This window comes from Poecilia formosa, unplaced genomic scaffold (genome assembly GCF_000485575.1).
Source record: "Poecilia formosa unplaced genomic scaffold, Poecilia_formosa-5.1.2 Scaffold19, whole genome shotgun sequence".
NCBI lineage: Eukaryota > Metazoa > Chordata > Actinopteri > Cyprinodontiformes > Poeciliidae > Poecilia > Poecilia formosa.
The window spans coordinates 3,124,430-3,147,448 of NW_006799958.1; the positions used below are offsets into that span (position 1 = coordinate 3,124,430).

General features: G+C 39.1%; 1 protein-coding gene across 1 annotated transcript; it reads left to right on the forward strand.

Annotated features, from left to right (window-relative positions):
- The first annotated feature begins 3,352 nt into the window (after positions 1-3,352).
- Positions 3,353-22,702, forward strand: slc15a2 (solute carrier family 15 member 2). The gene is made up of 22 exons (XM_007547270.2): positions 3,353-3,975; positions 7,176-7,263; positions 8,885-9,026; positions 9,201-9,293; positions 9,529-9,628; positions 11,165-11,255; positions 11,332-11,409; positions 12,618-12,700; positions 12,823-12,906; positions 13,003-13,092; positions 14,590-14,634; positions 14,889-14,924; positions 16,900-16,988; positions 18,158-18,239; positions 18,422-18,547; positions 18,911-19,075; positions 19,364-19,410; positions 19,501-19,608; positions 19,694-19,793; positions 21,043-21,186; positions 21,516-21,620; positions 21,744-22,702. Exons 1-22 carry the CDS (start codon positions 3,967-3,969, stop codon positions 21,951-21,953), a joined length of 2,115 nt encoding a protein of 704 aa, XP_007547332.1. The 5' UTR covers positions 3,353-3,966; the 3' UTR covers positions 21,954-22,702.
- Positions 22,703-23,019: the final 317 nt, after the last annotated feature.

A 23,019-nucleotide genomic window follows, 5' to 3' on the forward strand; every position in this document is an offset into this window, starting at 1 on the left:
GCCAATTTTCTAAAGGTATCTTTAATGTGACAAATGAGCTTTTTCTAAGTTATTGTACATGACTGTTCAATATATATCTGTTTAAAGGTGATATCTGCTTCAAATGTGTTAAATTCAGCGTACATGTAGATTTATCTTCATCTTTTATTTTGACGTTTTATGCCAAGGGAAGTATGCGCCTTAAAAGCCTTCAGCATTCAGCGGTTTCTTTTATTTTGTAGCTTTACTGTGTGTGTGTTCAGTTTACTTGTTGACCACTGGTGCTCCCTTGTGGATGTACTTGGTACTGCATCGTTTTATCAGTTTAGTAATCTGGGTGCTCCGTGAATAACAGTCAAAAAAAAAAAAAAGGTTTTTGCTCACATCCGGATGTGTCGACTACCAAAGGATTTACTGGATTCACAGGCAGTTGCCACATGCTTACACTGAAAAAGCAGGTCTTGATTTCTCAGGCATTGAAAGATCATCAAGGGTGGAAAAAAAAAACAAAAACAAAAAGAAATGGTGAATGTTTTTAGTAACGTTTACATTCCTGTGAGTATTTAAGGGGGTGCTGGGAAAAAAAAACTGGACAACCTGGGGCTCCGACCTGTCTGCTGTGTTTCTTGCTCTTCATGAAGCTTTTCTTTAATTTACCACCAAATGCAAAATTAAAGCTTGAATATCTATTGCAGGTCACGCTGTGTTCTCGGCTCACACTGAGCGAGAAGAAGAGGGACATACACTTTGGACTCACAGACAGGGACCAGCGACGTTACATGCTGCCATCAACTTTAAATTACAGCTTAACCTTTGGACTGCGGGAGGAAACCAAAGAAAAAATCTGTTGGTTTAGCGCAACAAGCTGAATTTAACAATCAACGATGTTCTTGATGAGTTCACCCACTGCATCTCAGGAGAATCTGTTCAAGGCAGAGAACAAAATGTCTTCTTGAGAACTCATGTGTCGTCAGAGCGAATCTGATCAACCTTCAGCTAAACTCTGCTGTCTGAAGGACATTTTCCTCCAGATATTTTAGGGATTTCACTGTATAAAAGTATCAGTCAGTGGAAGGCTACAAAATATTTGTCTCCGCAGCAGATGTGATTGAAGCAGATGGAGACTTTATTCTTAATTAGGGCAAAATTATTATGAAATTGCAAACTTTGAAAAGTTAGGTACAACTTTAACTTAATAGAGCTCTGTGGTTCCTCAGTATGAGAGTCAGGGTGAGGAGACGCCAGACATGGAAAGCTGGGATGGACTCCATGCCATGATGTTCAAAATTTAGGTCTCATGGCATCTCAAGGTGTCAACATTGCAGCCAGTGGGCTGAAGGAAATACAGCTTTATTTTGTAGCAATTCAAGAGCTACACAGCTTTTATCGCTTCACAAAAAAATTCATCAGCACAGAAACTCCAAAGCACAGAAAGAAGCAAATAAACTACTTTCACCCTGATCAATGACCAGCTGAGCCAATCATGTGCAGGCGAAGCACAGTCCTTATTGCCTACAGTATTTGAATGTGGGCTTTCATTTTTTTGTCGTAAAAAGTGACGCATTTCAGTTAAAATAAGTCATTAACAGATTATACAATGAAATTATACACTGTGTAAGTGGTTAATAATTCTTATATGAAGTATAAAGTGAATATACATTATCTAAATATAATGATATATATTTCTATTTATAGGCCCTGTCACTGAGATTTTTTTTGTAATTACTTTTTTTTTGTAATGTAATTATACATTTTATAAACTGTTAGAATATTTGGGTTTTTGTTTTTTTTTACAAGTATTTACCTGCAAGACAAAGAAAATGATTAGTGACCAAATGATCGCAGAAGGCCTACGAAGTATACATCTTTCACTGATGACGTGATCGAAACGACGTTCATTTCTTTTTAATTTCGTAGTAAATAGGATCACATTTTTCTAGTGACTTTTACTCAAAAGCAAATTTTGGTGACTTCCAATCAGCTTTTAATTTATTTATCATTCTTAGTTAAATACAGACAGTGTATTATCAGTAACTGTGACCCAAATCATTTCCTTGTTGATGGAAATAATCAATTTTCCCCTAGTTTTTTTTTTTCATTTATGTCCAAAAGGATGTGAGCCTTAACGTTTTGATTTGAATAAGACAAACCTGAAAAAAAAAAAAAGTTTTGTAACTAAGATTATTGACACATACCTCCTACTTTATTCATTTGCTTAAAATATTGCATGGTTAACTTATTGTTGGGGAGGGAAAAAAATCTTAATTTAACATTTTGTGGTTTTGCTTTTAAGAAATTAAAGATTTTTTTCCCCTTATCTTAACAAAAAGCTTTCACATAACTGGTTTATTGAGTAAAACAGTTAATTCTGTTGATTAAATCTAACCCAATCGCTTTTCCATAAGTAAATAAAAATACGTTTGTTAAGGTATTAACTGAACCAGTTAAGGATCGGGGAATGTGGCAAAGTCCAGGTGTTTGATGTTGGCAGCCTCCTGCCTAAAACGAGTGAACCCTGAAATCAAAAGGTAAAGTATTTGGTAAAAAATTGCGATAAAACCAAATATTATAAAACCAGATTAGTGCAAGGCTGGGTGCACATGGGTGTGGCTGGGTGAGGACGACAAGAGGAGAGGAGAGGTCACTTGTACCACAACTACAACTGCCTGTGATAACATTCAGCATCACTTTGCATAATTTCCACTGAACCGTATATGAAACGCACATGAGGCGTGGTGTTTTAATACTGGCACATTTTTATTAATGTAAGACATTCCTTAAATGTGTCAACATTCTGAAGTTATAGTGCATATTTTCAGGTCCAACATTCTCACATGGGACGTTCTGTAGGTCTATTTATCAAGATAATGAAATTTGAATCACCAAAACTGACCTCAGCCCGGGGCCCTCCTCATTCTGGCTGCGGCCCTGTGCGAGCGTGTCAACGTGAATACAAATGCAGGATTAGAAAAACAGTGTGTTGATAAGAACATGTGACGTTTGCTCAGGACTTTATTTTGGTCATCCTTACTCAACATGAGGAAATGACCGCAGTGGTTTTCAGGCGTGCAGTGACCTCAGTGGTGTCTTTCCAAGGAACAACAAAAGACAGCACGTAAAAAAAACAAACAAAAAAACATCATGACTTCTCATCCTGAATGGTTTAGATCCGTCATCGCTTCTTCACACCTGACGCAAATGATGTGAATGACGTCATGACACCTTTATTTAAATCAGCTGAGATGAAGCACAATGAAAAGTGGTGGACAGGTTTGGGACATATTAGGAACCTTTTCAGTGTAGACATGGAAGAGGCTGCAGCAGTGTGCACGCACGCACGCGCGCGCACACACACACACACACACACACACACACACACACACACACACACACACACAAAGAGGGAGTGCGTGTTGCTCATAGTGATTTTAATGACCATGCCTTTGAAATTATCCAGCCGGACAGCCTGGACAGCACTGCCAGAACACTTTGACCCTGGATCCAGGACCAGGTCTGCGTCCGAGCACAACAACGGCGCTATTGTACAGCCCGAGAGGCTGCTGCTGCTGGGGCCCCCCGCCTCCCTCTCCACTTCCACTAACGGACCTCCTGATCCACGGAAAGTTTGTTTCAAACGCCAACTTTCTGGATCTCAATGGTCGTCGGGACAGAACGCGAGCTTATTGGATCGGATCGGACTGGAAGGCGCAGTTTGTCTCACATGGCAATAAGACCAAAGTTTTCCTCCCCAGTGGTGGAAGATTAACTTTAAAGTCGTCGGCGTTTTTACGAGCAGCGTGATCTCGTTTTTTTTCTTCTTCTTCTTCTTTTTATTTCCGAGCCCAGTCAGAGAGAGAGAGAGAGAGAAAGAGAGAGAGGGGACGGACTTGGAGGTGAAGTCGGAGCTGCCTGATGCTTCAGTAAACAGAGATCCACAGAAACAACAAAAGTCGCAGGGTGGGCAAAAAAAAAGAAAACAAAGGCAACATGGGCAAGGTAAATACGAGCGATGTATGTGTGTAGTGTGCGCATCAGTTTGCATGTTTTATTTACTTTTGTTGAGCGCGCATTTCTATGTTTTTTTTTCTTTTCTTTTTAAACTAGTTTGTTGAAAAGTTCTGGGTCTGCTTCGGACTTGGATTCGATCCTGTTTCGGATTATTTATTTATTTATTTTATTTGGCTTTCTGAGTCGGGGATCCGATGGTGTTCGGTTTAATTCGGGGTGAAATTACGCAACCGCCTCCTCTGCAGACGGACAGTTAAAAAGTTGTTTTGGTGAAAGCTGATTGCCACGCGTACCTCCAACTATCTTCCCCGGGACGGAAGCACGTCGCAGCGGCACATCTCTTCACTTTGCGTTAGTAAAATGACGCTTATCAACGCCAGATGAGCTGAGGATGTCCTCTCTGCTCGCACAGACTGCGAGTGCAGAAATCCTCACAGTCTGTTCTGTCCGCATTTTTTTTTATGAGATAAGAGAATTACTCGCTACATCTGTGAGGCTTCAATGTCACATGGCAGTTTTTTTTAAAGATTAAATTAAGTTTAGTTTAAATTGTCTGTGAATTATTAGAAGGGTAGGGGAGCGAGTAAACAAGTTTGGCTGGTCCCCAAACTTGTGTGGACAAGTTTCCTATTGCTTTACAGTGAGCATTTATAGGTTTAAAGCGCGTATAAACCGATAAACCATTTCAAAACTGTTCTTAAGCACACTGGATAACTACAGCAGGGTGTGTATTATTGAAAGAGTTGCAGAATCGAAGTATCTTGAGCAAGTTTTTTTTTTAATTTTACACCTAATAAAAATGGTCATGCATAAAATGAAGACCTGTGAGAATGAGTTTGGATCAAACTGCTGTCTTTTGATCACCTGCACTGCATCCTACCCTGACGAGCAAGCAACACTTGATGCATGTGATGGTGTTAACCATATAGATACATTTTAACAAATACTGACTCTATCATTCATCCACATTGTGCTTAAGGCGGATGGTGCCTCTGCGAGTACGGAGGTGTTGCTGCTGCGTAACAGTAGTAGTGGTTAGAAACTCTGTAGAAGTTTCTTTTTTTTGTTGTTGACATTTTGTTTTTGTAAAACAAACAGAATAGGGCCTCACCCTTTCTCTTTAAACTTCAACTATTGCCCAGCCGGTTCGATATTTGACACTTCAGATGAAAACCTGCATCCATTTCCCCTGTTGTCAGTGTAGCACATATTTCTTCATACTTCATGTTCTTTTCAAGAAAGACTAAAATAGTATATCTGGTGTCATATCACAGCTGGAGACATTTTCTGGCAGTCCTGCGTCATTTACAGAATTAGCTTGTGGTCAACATTTTATCATGTTGTATAAATGAATATGATGGGCACAGAACCGTGCGACTTGAATGCGGTTTAAACTTAAACGTTCCTGGTTTCCTGCTATCTCCTTGGATTATTTAGTGCTACTTTTAGCTCCTTTTTTTGTAAGTTGGCTACTTTTTTTGTTATAAAATAATAATCTACATAACATTACGCTTGTTCTATTTTTTTTTACGCCTTCTGCATTGGGGTCAGCTCTTAAACGCATCTTGATTGGCGCTATGTGTGCCTGAAAAACGCACAATGCTGCCCCTTTAAAATGTTTTGTACAAGACAAACATAGCCTGAGTAGATGCTATTTTCTAATGGTTTAATTTAAAATCGAAACAAGCACTGTCATTTACAATTACCTGCTTTTTAAATCAAGCATTAAACAAATTTAGTTCTGTTTTGCTGAATTCAATTTTGGACCAAAATGGACCAAAATTCCTCCAAGAATTCACCTACACACTTATGCAGAAGGTCACATAAGAACCCAGAATGACATTTAAAGTACTTTACAACTTACTGACCTGAGTTGGTGTTTATAATGTGGAAATAAGAAAAACTGCTGAACCAAAAAGCTGACAATTCAACACCGTGATATTATCTGTAATTTTTAATTCGGAGGAAGAATAGTTAGACAAACGTCGCAAATCTCTGACACATTTGAATTAGATTATTGCAGCCTAATAAATGACCTAATTTACTAATCAGTATTAATGTTTCTGTTTACACGGTCCTCTTTAATATTACGCCTCATAAACACAGGTTGTATATTCATCTACTTAATTACAAATTACTTTACAAACAGACTAAGCATACAAACTAAACTAGGAATTAAATGACGTTGTCAGCTATAAGACGTGCCTCATTGATTCTTACGGGTCTCGTTGATTCTTCTCGTACTGAATGGGTAACCTGGGCCCATGGTGACCCAACGTGGTTTCACCAAATCAACCAGAAAACTGTAGCGTTGGTGTTTCATGAGCCACAACTCAAACAGACGCATCCAGGACACGAGCTACAACTGTCGACTTCCTTGTGTCACTGAACCACAAACACCAGAAGAGTCTTACCTTGGCTAAGGTGATCAACGGCTCAAAAGTCCTCAGCAGATGAAAATACATTTTCCGTTTTTGATTTGGGAATCAAGATCCCAGAGTCTGGAGGAAGAGTGGAGAGGCACAGAATCGAAGTAGCTCGAAGTCCATTTGTATAGCAAAGAGTTGGTATACAAATGGGTTCCGTTTTTTTCCCCTAGAGTTGTTCCGTACAAAACCTACGAAGGCAATTCAACATTGTGTATGCTTATTTTCTACGTGGAAAGGCTCCACTTGTGAAAGTGTTTTTTCAGTGCATTTCCTCATACTGTTGCCACTGTAACCAATGGTAAAGTGAGTTAAACAGAAGGAATGCAAATGCAATTCAGTGTGATATTTTATGGTAGAAACTGGTGTTGCTAAACATATATTTTCCACTCTTGCACAGCATCTGATCCCATCAGAGGTCTCACAGCTGTTAAACTTTCATCAAACCACTATTTGTGCATAATAATTAACCTGGAATGTCACGACAAACAGAGCAACGTCGACAACATTCCTCTCCCGTCACGGCAGAAGCAGGAAATGGAGACTTTATTGATCGGATCCGCGTTTGTTTGGAATTGGCAAAAGGCTGGAAGATAAGGCTGGAAGATAAGGCTGGAAGATAAGGCTGGAAGATAAGGCTGGAAGATAAGGCTGGAAGATAACGTCAGAGCGGATTTACTGTCATTTATTAGGTTTCTTTGTCGTGGTGTAAAAGTGTGGACTTAATTTATTCTGAATGCATGTTGTTGTTGGTCTTTTTAGAAGCTATGTGGAACCAACTACCCAACCAGCATCTGCTTCATAGTGGTGAACGAGTTCTGTGAACGTTTCTCCTACTATGGCATGAAAGGTAAGGGATGCTTTCTGTGGATTCTCCTGGTTGCTCTCTCCTTCAATGACCGCATGTTTGTCACAGTACAAACTTGCACAAAACCAGTTTCCTGCTCAACAGTGTTTACATTTCTCATGTAAAAGTCTCCATAAGATGTTTTTAGCTTAAAATCGCCGTTTAGAAAGCGGGCGGCGTTCACTCTAAGAAATCAGCGAGAGAAAAGAAGCTTTTAGTTTTTGGGGGTTTTTTCCCCTGAGTTTTCTTTCTGAATTATATAAAATCCAAGCCCAAAGTTGGCCCCTGAGTTTATCACTGGCACATGTTTTTTTTTCAGTCTGTTGTAAAATGTTTCAAAACATCATTTTTTTTCTCACTGTCAAATGGGACAATTATAGAACCACAAATTACTGTGAAACGTTTTCCTCTAGAGTTCCAGATTTCTCATGGTGATGAATGCTGGAGGTCGTTGTTATTCTTGTTTTTCTTTTTTTTAAAAGTGCATTAAACTGTATATTTTACCTGCTTTCGACACTGCAGTTAGTCTGAGTTAAGTTTGAAAAAATGAAGACAAATCATGTTTGACTTTCAGACCTCCGTAACGACTTTCATTCAGATTGTGTTTTCAGCTCAGATCAACAGTTTCCTGGCACTTCGGCACAACTGACTCACTTTATATAGAAGTTTCTCAATACCAAACAATCACGCAGAAAAATTTAATTATATACATTTCGGGTCAGTTGATTATGCTAAGTGGTAAAAGGTTTTGTCTTTAAACTAAGGAAACCCATCAAATTGAGCTCAGTTATTGAGTCTTTAAGTTTGCAGCAACCTTGTAAAAGAGAGGAAATCTCTTTAACAAGACAGAACACGCACTGGGTGTGCAGAAATGGAAAGTACTTTTTAAAAACTTAATATTTCAGTTTCAAATATTTATTTACTGATTCTATATAAGATTCTGACTTTGAGATGCTGAATTTTCGGTTTTCATTATCAGTAAGTTACAATCATCAAAATAAATGTTTCTCTCTGTGTAAGGAATCTATCAGTTTCACTTTCTGAAAGGAATCACAAAGAACATTGCACTTTTTCACAATTTTATTTTTAGATATCTTTTTTTTTAATCTTATTTCAAGTGTACCAACTTACAAGTAACTTTTCAGCAAGTCCTTAGTCATTAGTTCCTTAAAATTGCAGAAAACGTACCTGCTCATTTGGCAGATTATTTTCACTTGTAACAAGATATTTTTCCAAATGTTATAAGTGAAATAATCTGCCAATGGAACAGGCACCTTTTGGTCAATATTAGAGAATTATTGACTTATAACAAGCTACTATATTTTAAGTTACTTATAATTTAGTTTTGTCTTGCCCTAAAAACTATATAGACCAAAAATACTTGGTCAGATTTTGGGTTTTTGCAGTGTTGACAGACAACTAGTGAAGGAGACAGGAAGCTGAACTCAATACAAAAGGTTTTTTTTGTTTGTTTTTCTTTGTCCAACACATTAGTTTTCCAGCTGAATTGTACAAGCTAAATGTCACCGTACATGTGGGGAAAAAGCTTTGAAACCATTCGTCTCGCCACCTGGCCTTTTTTTTTAACACGGTCCCAGCTAATGCCTGTGTGCTCTGATCGCAGCGGTGCTGACGCTGTACTTCGTCAGCTACCTGAAGTGGGACAAGGACCTCTCCACCGCCATCTACCATGCCTTCAGCGGCCTCTGCTACTTCACTCCCATCCTGGGAGCCGTCATCGCCGACTCCTGGCTCGGAAAATTCAAGTGAGTTCGCCCGTCGCCTGGCCTCTGACCCCGGGGTCATCGCCAGCCGACACAAGGCCTAGTAATCCGCGTGTGGCGAGGGAGGGCGTGACCCGCTCTGACCACACACAGCCAAACAAAGAGATTAGAGGAGCTCAGCGCCGCGTGCACACAATGACTGTTTACTCCCAACAGGACCATCATCTACCTGTCCATCGTTTACGTGATCGGCCATGTGGTCAAGTCTGTGGGAGCCATTCCCACTGTGGGAAACACTGACGTGCACATGTAAGTCACAGATCCTGGACCTTTTTTGCACTCGCACAGACCTGATTTTATCAAAATGAGCAAAAGAAAGTCATTAACTAAAATGGAGAAAGAACTGCACATTAAAAAAATAACAAGAAATGCTTTCCAGCGTTGTTTTAGAGTTTAGAGCCATTAAACTCTGTCTTAATTTTGTCCAGTATGCTGGTGACGGTCGTTCTCAGTGTGTCTGATTTTCATTTTTTTTGTGCTCCAGCGGTTTGTCCATGTTTGGCCTGATCCTCATCGCGTTGGGCACCGGAGGAATCAAACCGTGTGTAGCAGCGTTTGGAGGAGATCAGTTCGATGAAGAACACGTAAGCGTCTAATCAGCGAGGGTTTATGGTGTGGCTCTTTGCCAAGGGCAGCATGGCCGTGGGGGCAGCCTGACACCTGACAAATATATAATAAGCACTTACTTTGTCTGTATCAGCTGAATATTAATTCAGTTGAAAGTTTACTTCAACTGAATGTATTGGTATCACTTGAGATATTGGGAATTTAGCACTTTTGAAGTGAGACCTTCTGCTGCTTGCTATCTTTTCCTTATATTGAAGAGATGATACAAATATCAGATATGATTCCTACATTATCTAAGAAGGACACAGCGTGAGAATTAAATCATAAAAAGAATTGATAGGTTGAGAAAATGAGATTAAATTAGTCCTTTATCATGATGAGTTGACGCATTCAAGTAAATCCAATGTGTGTAAACATCTTTATCACACACTTATCACTTTGGGCTGGTAATTGTAAAAAGTGTTTTTGGTTTAGTGAATCTGATCAACATTTCTCACTCTTCTTTTTAAGCTGAACTTTACATGAAGGTGTTCCTTCAGGCAGAGCTTTCTTGCTCTGGATACAGTTTGTTTGCATTTTCCTCGCTGGCTCTGCGCCCTGAATGCACCCCAATAGACACGGGCATGATAGATGAGTGACAAAATGACGACATTTCATTGTGTCGGTTTATACACAAACCAAAGTTGGAAATGCAGCACAGGCGGAAAAACTCCCATGAGCCATTGCTTGAAAAGCTGTGTGTTTTGAATAGGTTTTGGCTTGTGTGCGTGTGTGTGTGTAAACATAAAAGTTTGCCTCACTGAGTTATTTCTGCAAACTCCTGCTTTGGTAAGTTGTGCCAATAGTTATGGTGTCACAATACAACTTTTTCACTTGCGATACGATAACCATATCGCAGCTCTGAGTCTCGGCCGATACCAGTATTGACCCAATATGATGGCACCATGAATCGTACAAACTTTTGCTACATATTTCGGTGGTTTGCTCAAACAGAAAACAATAGTCAACAACAACAATTGACACAGTCATTATTAAATGGTGCCGCAAAGTAAATGCTAGTAGACTGATTTAATTGTAATGCTCATACAGGAGATTTTAGATGCAGGCTGATGCGAGCCGATATTAAATTTTTAGCTGATATTGGACTGATTTCAGATATCGATATCTGAAATCGCTGAACCACTAGCATCTCTTTTAGTCTACGCTTGATTGTTTGATTATATTGCATTTAACACGACTTCACTTTAAGGGGGAAAAGCTATTAGGTGCTTTTCTGGGGTAAATTGGTACCATGGTAGGTAGTTTTTACTTATTTTATTTATTTATTGTTAAAGGCAGTTTAGTCAGGATTAATGTGCAAAAATGTCAGAAAATCTACCTGCTCCAGAGTAAAATATTTTATTTTATTTTCTCACAATGCTCTTTTGATTTGAAAACCATTATTATTGTTTAGAAAATACTAAAAACAAGTGAAGCGTTCCATAAAATATTAAAGATCCAAGTGCACAGTCACATTTTAACTTTTTTAACTCTTTTTTTCTCTTTACCTGCAGATAAAGGAAAGACAGAAATTCTTCTCAATTTTCTACATGTCGATCAACGCCGGGAGCGTTTTGTCGACGCTGATAACGCCCATCCTCAGAGGTGAGCGTTCGCCGTTGTAACGTTCAGCATGCGCCGCGCATCCCTGGCGTCGCTAAACGCCGTCTGCCCCCCTCAGGTGATGTGAAGTGTTTCGGTGACGACTGCTACGCCCTGGCCTTTGGCGTTCCTGCAGCGTTGATGGTCGTGGCTCTGGGTAAGGATTTTATCGGCTCCTCTTCGCCCCAGGTATTTAAGAAGCAGCAGGGAATTCAAATATTTACAGAACAGCCTGAGAAAAATGTGATGGAATCTGGTGTATGGTATTCAAAGACGATAAGAGACCAAATTAATATTTGTTTTTACACAAAGTCGTTACAGATGGATAGAAATGTTCGATTTATTTATTTTTGTTTGGTTTTACTGAGCCTTTTTTTTTTGTGTGTGTGTGTGAATGTGGAGCCGAAATCATATTTGGTATAAAACATATTTGTCATAATTGCTACAGGTTTTAGCAAGTATTAAAATACCAAACTGCAGTAGAAAAATCTAAACGTTTATAATCTACGGGGACCTCGATGCCGTTGCAGGATGTGGGCATCATTACAGGCTGCAATGTGCATGCTGAGGCTGTTTTCACAAGCCGGGCTTCACCCTGATCAAGGCCCGATCTCATCCGTTGTGACGGCCAGTTTTCTCTGCCCGTCCTTTCCCCGTCAGCCCTGATCCGTGCGGGATTCATGCCAGATCTCCTGCAAACTGTGACACCAATGACGTACAGATGGATGTCGAGTTTAGGCTGAAAGGAGCTTTAGCATTCGAGGTTTAATTTGTGTTGTTGTTTTGAGCGAGGAAAAAATAAAAACGTTCTTTCCAAGAATGTTTAACTGAAGATCAACTATGTGTTACTTAAAGAAAGACGGTCAGGATGGGAACCGTATTTTGTGAATATGCGGTTTATTTCAGTAAACGGCAGACATTTTCAAAGAGAAAAACTTGAGTTTAAGACATTTTTAAAGGCGTTTTGCAAAAATGTAATAAGCCACAAGAAATAAAATCCTAATATCGGTTTACTGAAGAGCAACTGTGTGCGACAAAAAAAATCTTCAAGATGGTACTTTAAAAAAAAGAAAGAAACGCTAAGAACCCCTGGAAAAAGTGAAAACGGTTTAAAAAAAAGTTAGATAAAGCAATGCAGGTAAAAAAAAAAAACACTTTAGGACCTAAGAGATGACATTTTAAAAAATCAAACAAACTCAGGATGACTAAAAGTAGAGAGAACCAAAGAAAATAGTCAAAATGAGCAGTATGCTTTGTGAAATATTTTAATAGAGGACAGACTTTTGGAAAGACTTCTGTTTCCTCTCGTGTTTGGAAAATAAATCGGTTTGAGCTGATGCTAGTTCTCCATCTGGTCCTCCACAGCTGTGTTCATATTTGGCAGCGGCATGTACAAGAAGACGCCGCCTCAGGGAAACGTCCTGGGGGAAGTCTGCAAATGTATCGGCGTGAGTCACTTCATCTCCCACTCCTGTCAGGCTTAGGGTTAGACATGAGTGTGCGTGGGATTAGCTCAGTGCACATTGAAGTAGGATTTGTTTCTTTAATTCTTATTTCTTCCTCCGGTCAGTTTGCCATCAAAAACCGCTGGAACAGCTCAAAAGATGGCCTCAAGAGGAAGCACTGGCTGGACTGGGCCGAAGACAAATACCCGGTAACGACCCGCAAAACGCCATCGCAGCTTCTTCACGATGTAAACTCGCTTAAACCTTCACGAATCCATCCGCGTTTCTGCTCCTCTGTTTAACAGAAGCGACTGATTCAGGAGATCAAGATGGTTCTGCGGGTTCTGGTGCTCTACATCCCCCTGCCGATGTTCTGGGCTCTGTTTGACCAGCAGGTACAGGCTCACATTCATCCCGCTTAGCAACGACATTAAAGCCCTGACCATTTAGCAGCTTGTGTAATTGACCGATTGTAAATTATGTAATAGGACAAAACATGCATTGCCATAAGAAATACTGAAGTTCAAGAGTTTTCTGCTTTCACTTTTTAAATTATTTTTTAAACAATTGAATTATTTTCTCTTCAACCTCTTGAACAGAGAACAGCCAGTAGGAATATTGCAATCCACAGTTAAGGAAACATCCAGTACAAAACATCATGAGCATTGAATAGTAGCTGTAAAGAGTAAAGCTTACTGCGTAGAAGCTTAATCATTAATTTTTTGACCGTAAGTGCTGCTTGGACAGAGTATAACTAAAATGTCCAACTAGAAATACGGCTGATTGTTTGAATCCAATGAAGATTTTCCCAAAACATGGGTGTCCAAAGTGTGGCACAGGGGCCATTTGAGGCCCTTGAAATGATTGAGTGTGGTCCCCCCAATGCAATGTAAGAATAGTGCAAATGTGACTGACCAGAACAGGCAGTTTATAGGATGGAGAAGGCATTAAAAAAAACAAAACATATTTTGTTGCTGAAATTAGCCTATGAAAATTGACCCTAAATTTTCAGGAATTGTATATCTGTCTGCTAATTAATGTCAGACCTTTTCTTATATTTTGGATCTACTGCAGTGAACCCCTGGTATTTCTGGGGATAAGGAACCAATGTCAAAAATGCTTCAAACTGCCTATTTTAATAGTTAAACATCAAATAAACCTCAAAATGCACTAAAACAAACAGTGGTAACCATCCTGGCTCTCCTGCAGAAGCTACATCTACAGTCTTCCTTATTTCCACTCTTTAGGGGAACAGCCAATCGGAGCCCCCCCCAAAAAAAACAACAACCCTGAATGGTGCGTCTTGATTGGCTCCTTTGCAAACATTAGCCAATCATGTGTCAGCTAGGTTTGAACTTCATCTTATGAAGATGCATTTTCTTTAAAATATGTCAGATATGCTCTGCGTACAAATGATTCATGAATACTGAATGGTGAATATCCTGGGATTGACTGCAATTTAGTTCTTTCATTATAGTCAAAGTTTCCTAAATATCTGAACATGTTAAAGTTAAAAAAAAAACATGCAAACATTTGTACATCTTAGCTCATCGTCAGCATTACTGCTCTGTGAGAGAAGCTCTACTTTTACTGACCCTGAGCATGAAACAAAGTATCAATTTGTATATTAGTATCCGGTCAAAGCTTGTTTTATTTAATTCTCTACATGGAGCAATGAAAACTTCACGACATTTACGATTCCTGACTTTCAGTTTTGATGAGCTCCTCCTTCACTTTGGTGTAAAAACAGTTGGAAAAAGATTTTAAAAAATAAAAAAAACTACAGTTTTCATCGATGGCATATGAAGTATTTATTCAGCTCTATTTTTATTATTTTTGTGATCTCAGGGTCATTCTGCCGATGCAACTCTGAGCTGGTTTCTTTATTGCAGGGTTCCCGCTGGACTCTCCAAGCCACGCGGATGAACTTGGCTTTTGTAAGTCTGTCTCTTTAATCATTTGAATGTGCCAAAAAAAAAAAAAAAACATTAAATGCTGACATTTGCACTTTGATATCTGTGGGTGGATTTTGATGTGAATCCGATTGCACAAACCGTCCCATAAAGCAGACCTTCCTCCACGTTCTGACGTTTTATTCCAGTAACTTTTTATTGTTTATGGCTTAGATAACCCATGCAGTGCCCAGTTTTGGATTCACTTAGTTAAATTTTAATTTTCTGTGTCACAACAGGGAGAATCCTTCACAATTAAGCCCGACCAGATGCAGGTACGTGCAGCTCATTCTGCCATCGGTTTCCTATATGCTGTGAATAAAGAACAAACTATTACAGGATGTCCAGACAGAGTGCGATGCATTCTCATGAAACCTTCGTAAAGTGACGTGATTTTAATGTTCATGAGTGGAAATTATGGGCTTCAAAGTTTACTTTTCATTTGGGGGGGGAAAAATAAAACAATTTCCCATTTTACTTGAGTTCTGCAATATTTTATCTTCATTTCATTCTTTGTTGAAAATCATCCTACATTAGACTGCATTTCTTTCATACTTCTTCACTCTGTTTATGCTCCTTTTCCTGTTTTGAACAATAACTGCTTGAAAACTAGGAGGAAAAATGTATAAGAAAAGACTTGCAGATGATCTATATAATAACTCCCTATATAGAGTTATATAGCTATATAGATTATAGGCAGTTATTATATTTTGAGAAGCAGATGCAAATATAGAGGAAGTTTGTTTGGAAGTTTTGTCCTCTCCTTTTAAGACAAAATGTTTAAAATGTCCAGTTTTATGGTACAAATTACTTAAAAAAATGTTTATTAACAAATTGTTAGATTACACTATTTATCTCAACACCCATTTTTAAAGTTTTTTTTGTTTTTTTAACAATAAACTTTTTTTTTGTTTGTATTTTATTTTATCTTTGGCAATCAACTATTTGCGCTTTAAGGCATGGAATGCATGTTTAAAATGTCACCTTCACTGGGACAAAAATAAGCAGAAGCTACCCAAAACTCCTTATTTTTATATTCATAAATAACAAAATAAAAAATCAAAGCATTCAAAATGCCAAATATAATGAGAGAGAGCTGGAAATAATTACGAAAATATGCCTCAGGCCTGCTGAGGTGAAATTTTAGAGGAAAAAAAAACCTTATCACCATGGCGATTACAGCAGACTTGTTTTTATTAACTGTGTTTTATTAGATTTTTTTCACTAATTCTGATTTACTGATCTTTAAAGAAAAACGTGTCTCGTTCCATTTCGTGTTCAATTGATTGCTGCTTTTTTGAAGCTGATTTTGTTAGGAGCCACTGAAGCAAAAACTGTGACAAGAAACGGCCAAAACCGTCAGCGGATGTTCATGAGGCGTGTGTTTTTGCAGCTGTAGGGCCAAAGTCGGCAGAAATAAGCTACTAGTGGGGTCGTTTCCTGGCTCCAGGTTTTCATTTCTAGGAACACTCTCTGTATCTGCATTCGCACTTGATCAGCTCAACCAATCCAGTGGTTGGTTGAGCTCATATTGACCTAAAAACAACCAAAACGAATGGGAAAGTAACATTTCCCAAAGGTAAAATAGGTTGATTTGTATGATTTTCGTATAACGTTTGTCAAGTGTATGCTTTTAGTTTAGTTTTCTTTATTTCTTACTGACTGCTGTGCTTTGGTGACAATAGCGCCCTCTTTGTTTGTTCTATGCATCTTTGTGTCTGTCCCTCCTTCATGCAGCTGAGGTCATTTGAGTTCACATTCATAAGACACAAACATATTTTCTTTTGTTGCCACCTGTGAGTTTGATGTCATGTGGCTTTCAATGGCCGTGTTTAAAGGTTGACCTGTCTGTAAATGTACAGCAGAAATCTGTCACATTAAACCCCCAAAACTGTAAATGTTGTTTTGACGAGGTAGAACAAGATGCCATAAAAAATGTATTTATCTCGTTTTGCTTCTCTTTTCCCCCCAAAAAATCCTCACATTTTCATTTTTACATTTCAAACAGTGTCAGTATTTGCATTTTCAATTAAATGTTTTTTTTCTTCTAAGTTTTCAATTCTGCGTCCACCGCATGAAGACCGCCGGTGTTAAAAGCCGCCGTCACTGTTATGTCAACACTTTTATGAGCGCTTATCGCTGCCATCTTCTCTTTAAGCTCATTATATTTTAACAATGAAGCGTTTATGAGTTCTGTTGAAGTTTTATTGGGCCATTAAAAGGCTGCTTTTCCTCATGTCCGCTGCCCAGTTGCTGAACGCGCTGCTGATTCTCGTCTTCGTGCCCATCTTTGACCTCATCATTTATCCGCTCGTCGGCCTCTGCAGAATCAAAATCACGTGAGTAAACCGCTGTTGTTCTGGACGCTTTGGCCTCTCCACATTTGAGCTATCGACTCAAATACGGAGCGTGAATAAAATCAAAGAAAGAAATGACGCACAGTACTCAAACAATATTACTTTGACACCAAAGTAAAGGACGAATTTAAAGAAAATGCAAATCTGCATCCATCACTTCAGGCATTGAAGGAAACATAATGATTAATAGTATATAATGCATAAAACTCTACAACTACTTAAAATTATTGCTGTTAAACTAATGTGGCAATACATTTGACCAATTTATTATTATTCACCGTAATAAAAACTCATGAGCTACATGTATTATATGTCACGTTTCCTTCATTAAGATGTTCACAAACGCATCATCAGCCAATGATTAATTTTTGGACATAAAATGTTTTTGGTTTTTTTCTGTGATGGTTTCACAATGGAATAAAATGTCAAGGCAAACTTTGAAAAGTTTGAGCTACATTTTCACTGAAAAAGTGGAGAAATGGTCAAACAGATGAATTAAAATCATAAACCACTTTTAGGAAAGAGACATAAGAAAAGCTACCAAATGCAGGTGCAGCTGATTAACCTGGACAAGTAATTGCACTATAAAAATATAGAGATAAAATTGTTTACAATATGATCTTATTGGATAAAAAAAAAACAAAATAATGGCAAATTAAGTCATCTGTGGTACAAGTCTATCCTTTCAATGTTTTGACGTGTGTAAAAATTGTGACAGGGTAACATCAAGACTGTTACAAAATGAATAAATAAACGATGAGGAGCGATTTAACATCAGCTGCTGATTAAACGAACAATCCTCACAATAAAGACCTGAGGAGGAAGATCAGTGGTTCGGAAACACCTGAATGATGGGCACAATCTTTAAGACGGTCGAAAACCATCGTCGAAATCAAAAGTTTGAGTAAGGAAAAAAGGGGAAAGGTTTGATTCTTTTGTCAGAAATCTGAATAAAAAAGTCACCGACTCGTCTTGGATCAAAAAGGAAATATCGACAAATATTAGAAAAATGTTTCTGCAGAAAAACGATGCAACACTGGTCTTCACGATCATCAAAGAGATGCCAACTAAACTGAGTTAAAATAATTACTTCTTGTTTTTTGATGCCTCCAATTCCAACATAGTACATGACATTGTCACTCTGCCTTCAGGCCTCTGAGGAAAATGGCCACAGGGATGATCTTTGCAGCTCTTGCCTTTGGAGCAGCCACCCTGGTGGAGATCAATGTTGTGGTACGTCTGAGCGCGAATCACGCCGTTACCGCAAGATTTTACTCTTAAAGCCTTTTATGTTTATCGGAGGTAACGCTGATGCCTCCTATCAGTAAATGTGTTTTGCCTTTTAACGACGATGAATCGGTAAGGTGTTGATGAAGCGGCGTTCTGTCTGTTGACCAGTGTGATTGTGTCTGCAGAAAACGGTGGTGGAACCAGCACCTGCCGACCAGAGTCTGCTGCAGGTCTTCAACCTGGCAGACGGAGACGTCAGCGTGAAGGTCGCCGGCGGCAACCTGTTTCAAGACCCCATCAAAAAACTTCAGGTAACTTGAAAAACGCCTGGAAAGCCATTTAATTGTTTTAGTTGTCTTTTTGTTTTTTTTGTAAAACCAAGAACATTTATTCTTAGTTTTTGTTGTATTTGTTCCAACCTAATTTTTCTTTGTTTTATTTATTCTTTTATACCAGTAAACTAGCCTCAGTGCTACACAGAGATGCCATGAAAACGATTAAATAACATATTTCAACAATTTTATACCAAGATTTAATTTGCTGTTGGAAAACTCTTTACTGTTGTTCTGCTTCGGGTCATTAATGGTATTTTGTTTTTAGTTTTATTTTAAAACTTGTGGTTTTATGTTCATATTGTGACCACTAACGTTCTGCTCTCTCTCTCTGTCTCTCAGGACCCCTCGGCATACGAGCTTCTCCCACTGGGGGCCCCCAACAAGGAACTGAGATTTGACGTCATGTTTAAGGAAACGTCGTATTCTTGCAGTCATGAATTTGAAGAACGAAAAGCTTACAGTCTCATCGTACACGAGAAAGCTCCTGGTATTGAGTGCAAACTTGTAGGTACACTTATGACTTTTTTTTTGATAATGGCTTTAATTGTTAAGGTTAAAATAAGCTAAACATTTCTCGTGCAAGGTAAAGTTAATAACTGGTATGTATATTAACAGTAGTCAGGAGACTTTATGTAGTTAGCTTTTCTTTTGTTGGCAATTTATGAAAAATAACTGAGTGTAGTTCATGTCCAAATGTCTGAAAACTGAAAGAATACCGCAGATAAGCTAAGAATACAATGCTAAAGTATGTTACTGATAGAAAACTGCCTCAGTGTCCATGTTTACTTTCAGGTGGAGGATTACATCACCAAAAATGAAGACGGGAACCCGAATGTGCGGTAAATGACGTTTGTTCCTGTGGATTGTATTGGTTTTCATGTAATCTGATCTAAATAAATCTGTGACGGTTTCCGTTGAATCCTCCACAGCTTCTTCAACACGTTGCCAGAAGCCATGAACATAACTGTGGGGGAAACGGAGTTTTACGTTCCCCAGAAATACAGCATGTCTGCAAACAGCAGCGTGAATCGGGGACCGTGAGTATTACGCCTAAGGTGGACATCGGAATCAGAGTTATTGATTTCCTGACTCAATCAAGCTCCAATCCAACTTTTTTCCCAGCTACGCGGCCGTCCGCTGCAGCCACCAGACAAAGCAGTGTGAGAATCTCTACCTGGGCCTGCTGGACTTTGGAGCTTCTTACTCTATCGTCCTGGTGGAGGTAAAGACTCCTTCAACTAAAACTGATTTTATTTCCATCATTCTTGTAAAGCTTTGACCTGCTGTGTCTGAGAGATTTTAGTCGATTCTGATTTCTCTTTAAAAGCAGCGGCATAATCGGACATAAGAACAGCGTTCAGGTTATTTCTTTCTACCCTTCCTGCCGTTAATGGTCAGTAATTATTTTTGTGAGAGTAGAGGTGATGCAACAGTGCAGAGAGCAGTTGTTGTAAAACAGGGGTCCCCAAACGTTTTCCTGCAAGGGCCACATGACTGTTCCTTTTTCTGGTCGGGGGCCGGTCTTAGTTTTTTGAGAAAGAAACCTTAGAAAAGTTTTGTTGACGGGGAGGGAGGGGGGAGGGAGAGTGAAACTGTGGACCGTGGGGGGGGGATTGGATTACTGCCGACGACATATTCGCGTTTGTAGACAGATTTTTACCCAGAATGCAAATGGAAAAAAACCGTGAGCGAAACGGTGACTGGTACTGACTAGTATATATTCCATTGAGGGAAACTAAGTTTCATATCTGCTCAAGAGCCCCCCCTGGTGGTTGAAGAAAAATCCACATATATATGAAAAAAAAAAACACTGAATGCTCTCTGGTTCAGGGGGCCGGACCAAATGAGGAGGCGGGCCAGATCCGGCCCACGGGCCGTAGCTTGGGGACCCCTGCTGTAAAACATAAAAACAAAATGAATGGAGGGTTGACATTTAGCATCTTACATTAGCGACTAGCATGGATAGCATAGCTACTAAATACTTCGCTAAAGAATGTTGACTAAGTAGAAGTTTGAAGCTCATTAGGATAAAACCTAGCACCTTATTGACATGCATGCTGTCTTCTTGTTATCTGCTGAAAGTCTTGCTCTTTCTCACTTTATCACAGCCCAAGTGAACTGCACAAATGTCTCAACATGCACTAAACAATACGGTTTCTTTTTTAAATGGTAAGCTCTACATCCTCCGGATTCATTTTAAAGACCTGACTGGACTAAAAATGGCTATAAAAGTAGCCGGGTAACAACCTCCACACTAAAGAGTGCTGGTATCACTTCAGATCACAGAAGAAGGTTACGTTTCCATCCTTCTCACCGCCAATCAGGGTTTAAAAAGAAAAAAGTTTCCAGTTCCTGTTGCCAGGCGAAGTCTGAGTGATTTCACACAGTTTGGCATAATTATAATATTTTGCACAACGTGACAGATATCTCTCTCTCTTTCTCTCTCTCTCTCTCTGTGTTTATCTCAACAGGAAGAAGGTAAAATTGTGGCTAAAAAGATGGAGGATGTGAAAGCCAACAACGTGCACATTGCCTGGCAGATCCCGCAGTACGCCCTGCTTACCGCAGGAGAGGTCATGTTCTCCATCACAGGCTTGGAGTTCTCCTACTCACAGGTCTGCCATGAAACTGTTAAAATAGTCCGTTTGTGTTGAGGTGCAGAATAAATAATATAGAAAAATAGAGAAAATGGCAGAAAGCTGCAGTTTTTCATGACGAGCTTGCAGCTAAATCTGCAAATAGAAAATAACTAATCCAGTTACTAAATGCCAAAACTACTTTGAAGGTGATTGAATAGTAAAGAAATCCAAATAATCTGGAACTCCAGCTCTTAAGGGTACAGCAAGAGATGTTTTTTTTATTATTATTATTGTTTTTGTGGGGGCCAGTTGTTTGAAACTTTAGATCATTGGGATATTCTTCGCTTACCCGTTTTGTCCTCCAGGCTCCGAACAGCATGAAGTCGGTGCTGCAGGCCGGCTGGCTGCTCACGGTCGCGTTCGGAAACGTGATAGTTCTGATTGTGGCCGAGGGGGCTGGACTGGAGCAGGTATCGCTTTAAGAAGACACCGAAAAAAAGACCTTTGACATAATTGAAGTCTTTCTAGCGACATAAACCTCTGTCTCTCAAGGGTTCAGTGTATTTACCACTTTTTGTGTGACATTTCCTCAGTGGAAAGAGTTCCTGCTGTTCGGCTGCCTCCTGCTGGGCGTCTGCGTCATCTTCTCCTTCATGGCCCACTTCTACACGTACGTCGACCCCGAACAGCTGAGCAAAATGTACGCCGGAGACTCGGGGAAGGAGGAGGAGGAGGACGACGACAAGAAGAAGAAGCATGACGACATTCCTCTGAACGAAAAAGAAACGAGCACCAAAATGTGATTTTTGCGACATAGGAAACGATTGTTTAATTTGTTTTATTTTTCAGGAATTCCTTGGTTATTAGACACTAAAGATCCAATATTGATGACATTGTTAAAATACTAATAATAATATATATATAATCTGTGAAATATTTCAATAGCCTACTCAATCTTGAGCTTGTAATCACACAGGAAGCACTGGAACCGGCTCGTGTATGTGTAACAATGTTTACCAGACGCAGTGATTTTTATTCTTTTTCCCTCTGATTGACAGTGTTTAACTTTATAATCTGTATATGTTGCTGCTTACTTTGTCGCAGAGTGAAATTCGTGAAATAACGTGGTTTACAATTGGTTTCTGAAACAATACTCGACAGCAAAAGAAGCTTTACATTGACACTTTTTTTTCTTAAGCTAAATTACAGTTTCATCAGGCTGGACTGTAATCTGTGATCACATTTACTGTAAGTATTATTACATGGCAGACTTTGAAAACATCTGCTGTCCATCCAGCTTCTTCTCTGCCGCGGTCCTTTATGTTCATGCCGTCTTGATTTACAGGGAGCCTGTAATTCTGGCATTAATATGACCACTGTAGCAACGTCGTCGTTCTTCTTCTGTGGTGTCGTAATCTAAGTGCCAAAACCAAAGCTATAGACTTAATCCGTCAGGTTTCGTGGCCATTTTTTTGTTTTTCCATTCAGGGAAGGTGGAAATCGAGCTGCTCCCAATGAACCTCTGTAAATAAATCTCTGATGGTGAAAGGATCTTGTTTTTATTAATATTTGTAAACGTGTCATTTTCTCTTTTTTTAAAAAAAAAAAAAGATTAAAAAGTTAATCTATGGTAAAGCCATTGGTACTTCTGAATAAATATCAAGGAAAAGTTTAAGTAATTGAAAAATTACATGATTTTGAATCATTAAACACAGTTTTATACACACTACTAAAGGATATTTAGCTTCTGAGAGAAATTTCAAGATGAACCCAAAATGCACCTGGACAGGGGAACCTAATATGATCTTCTCTAAACCTTTGAATGCACATATACAACTGTTCATCCATGTGGTACTTTTTGCACAACTT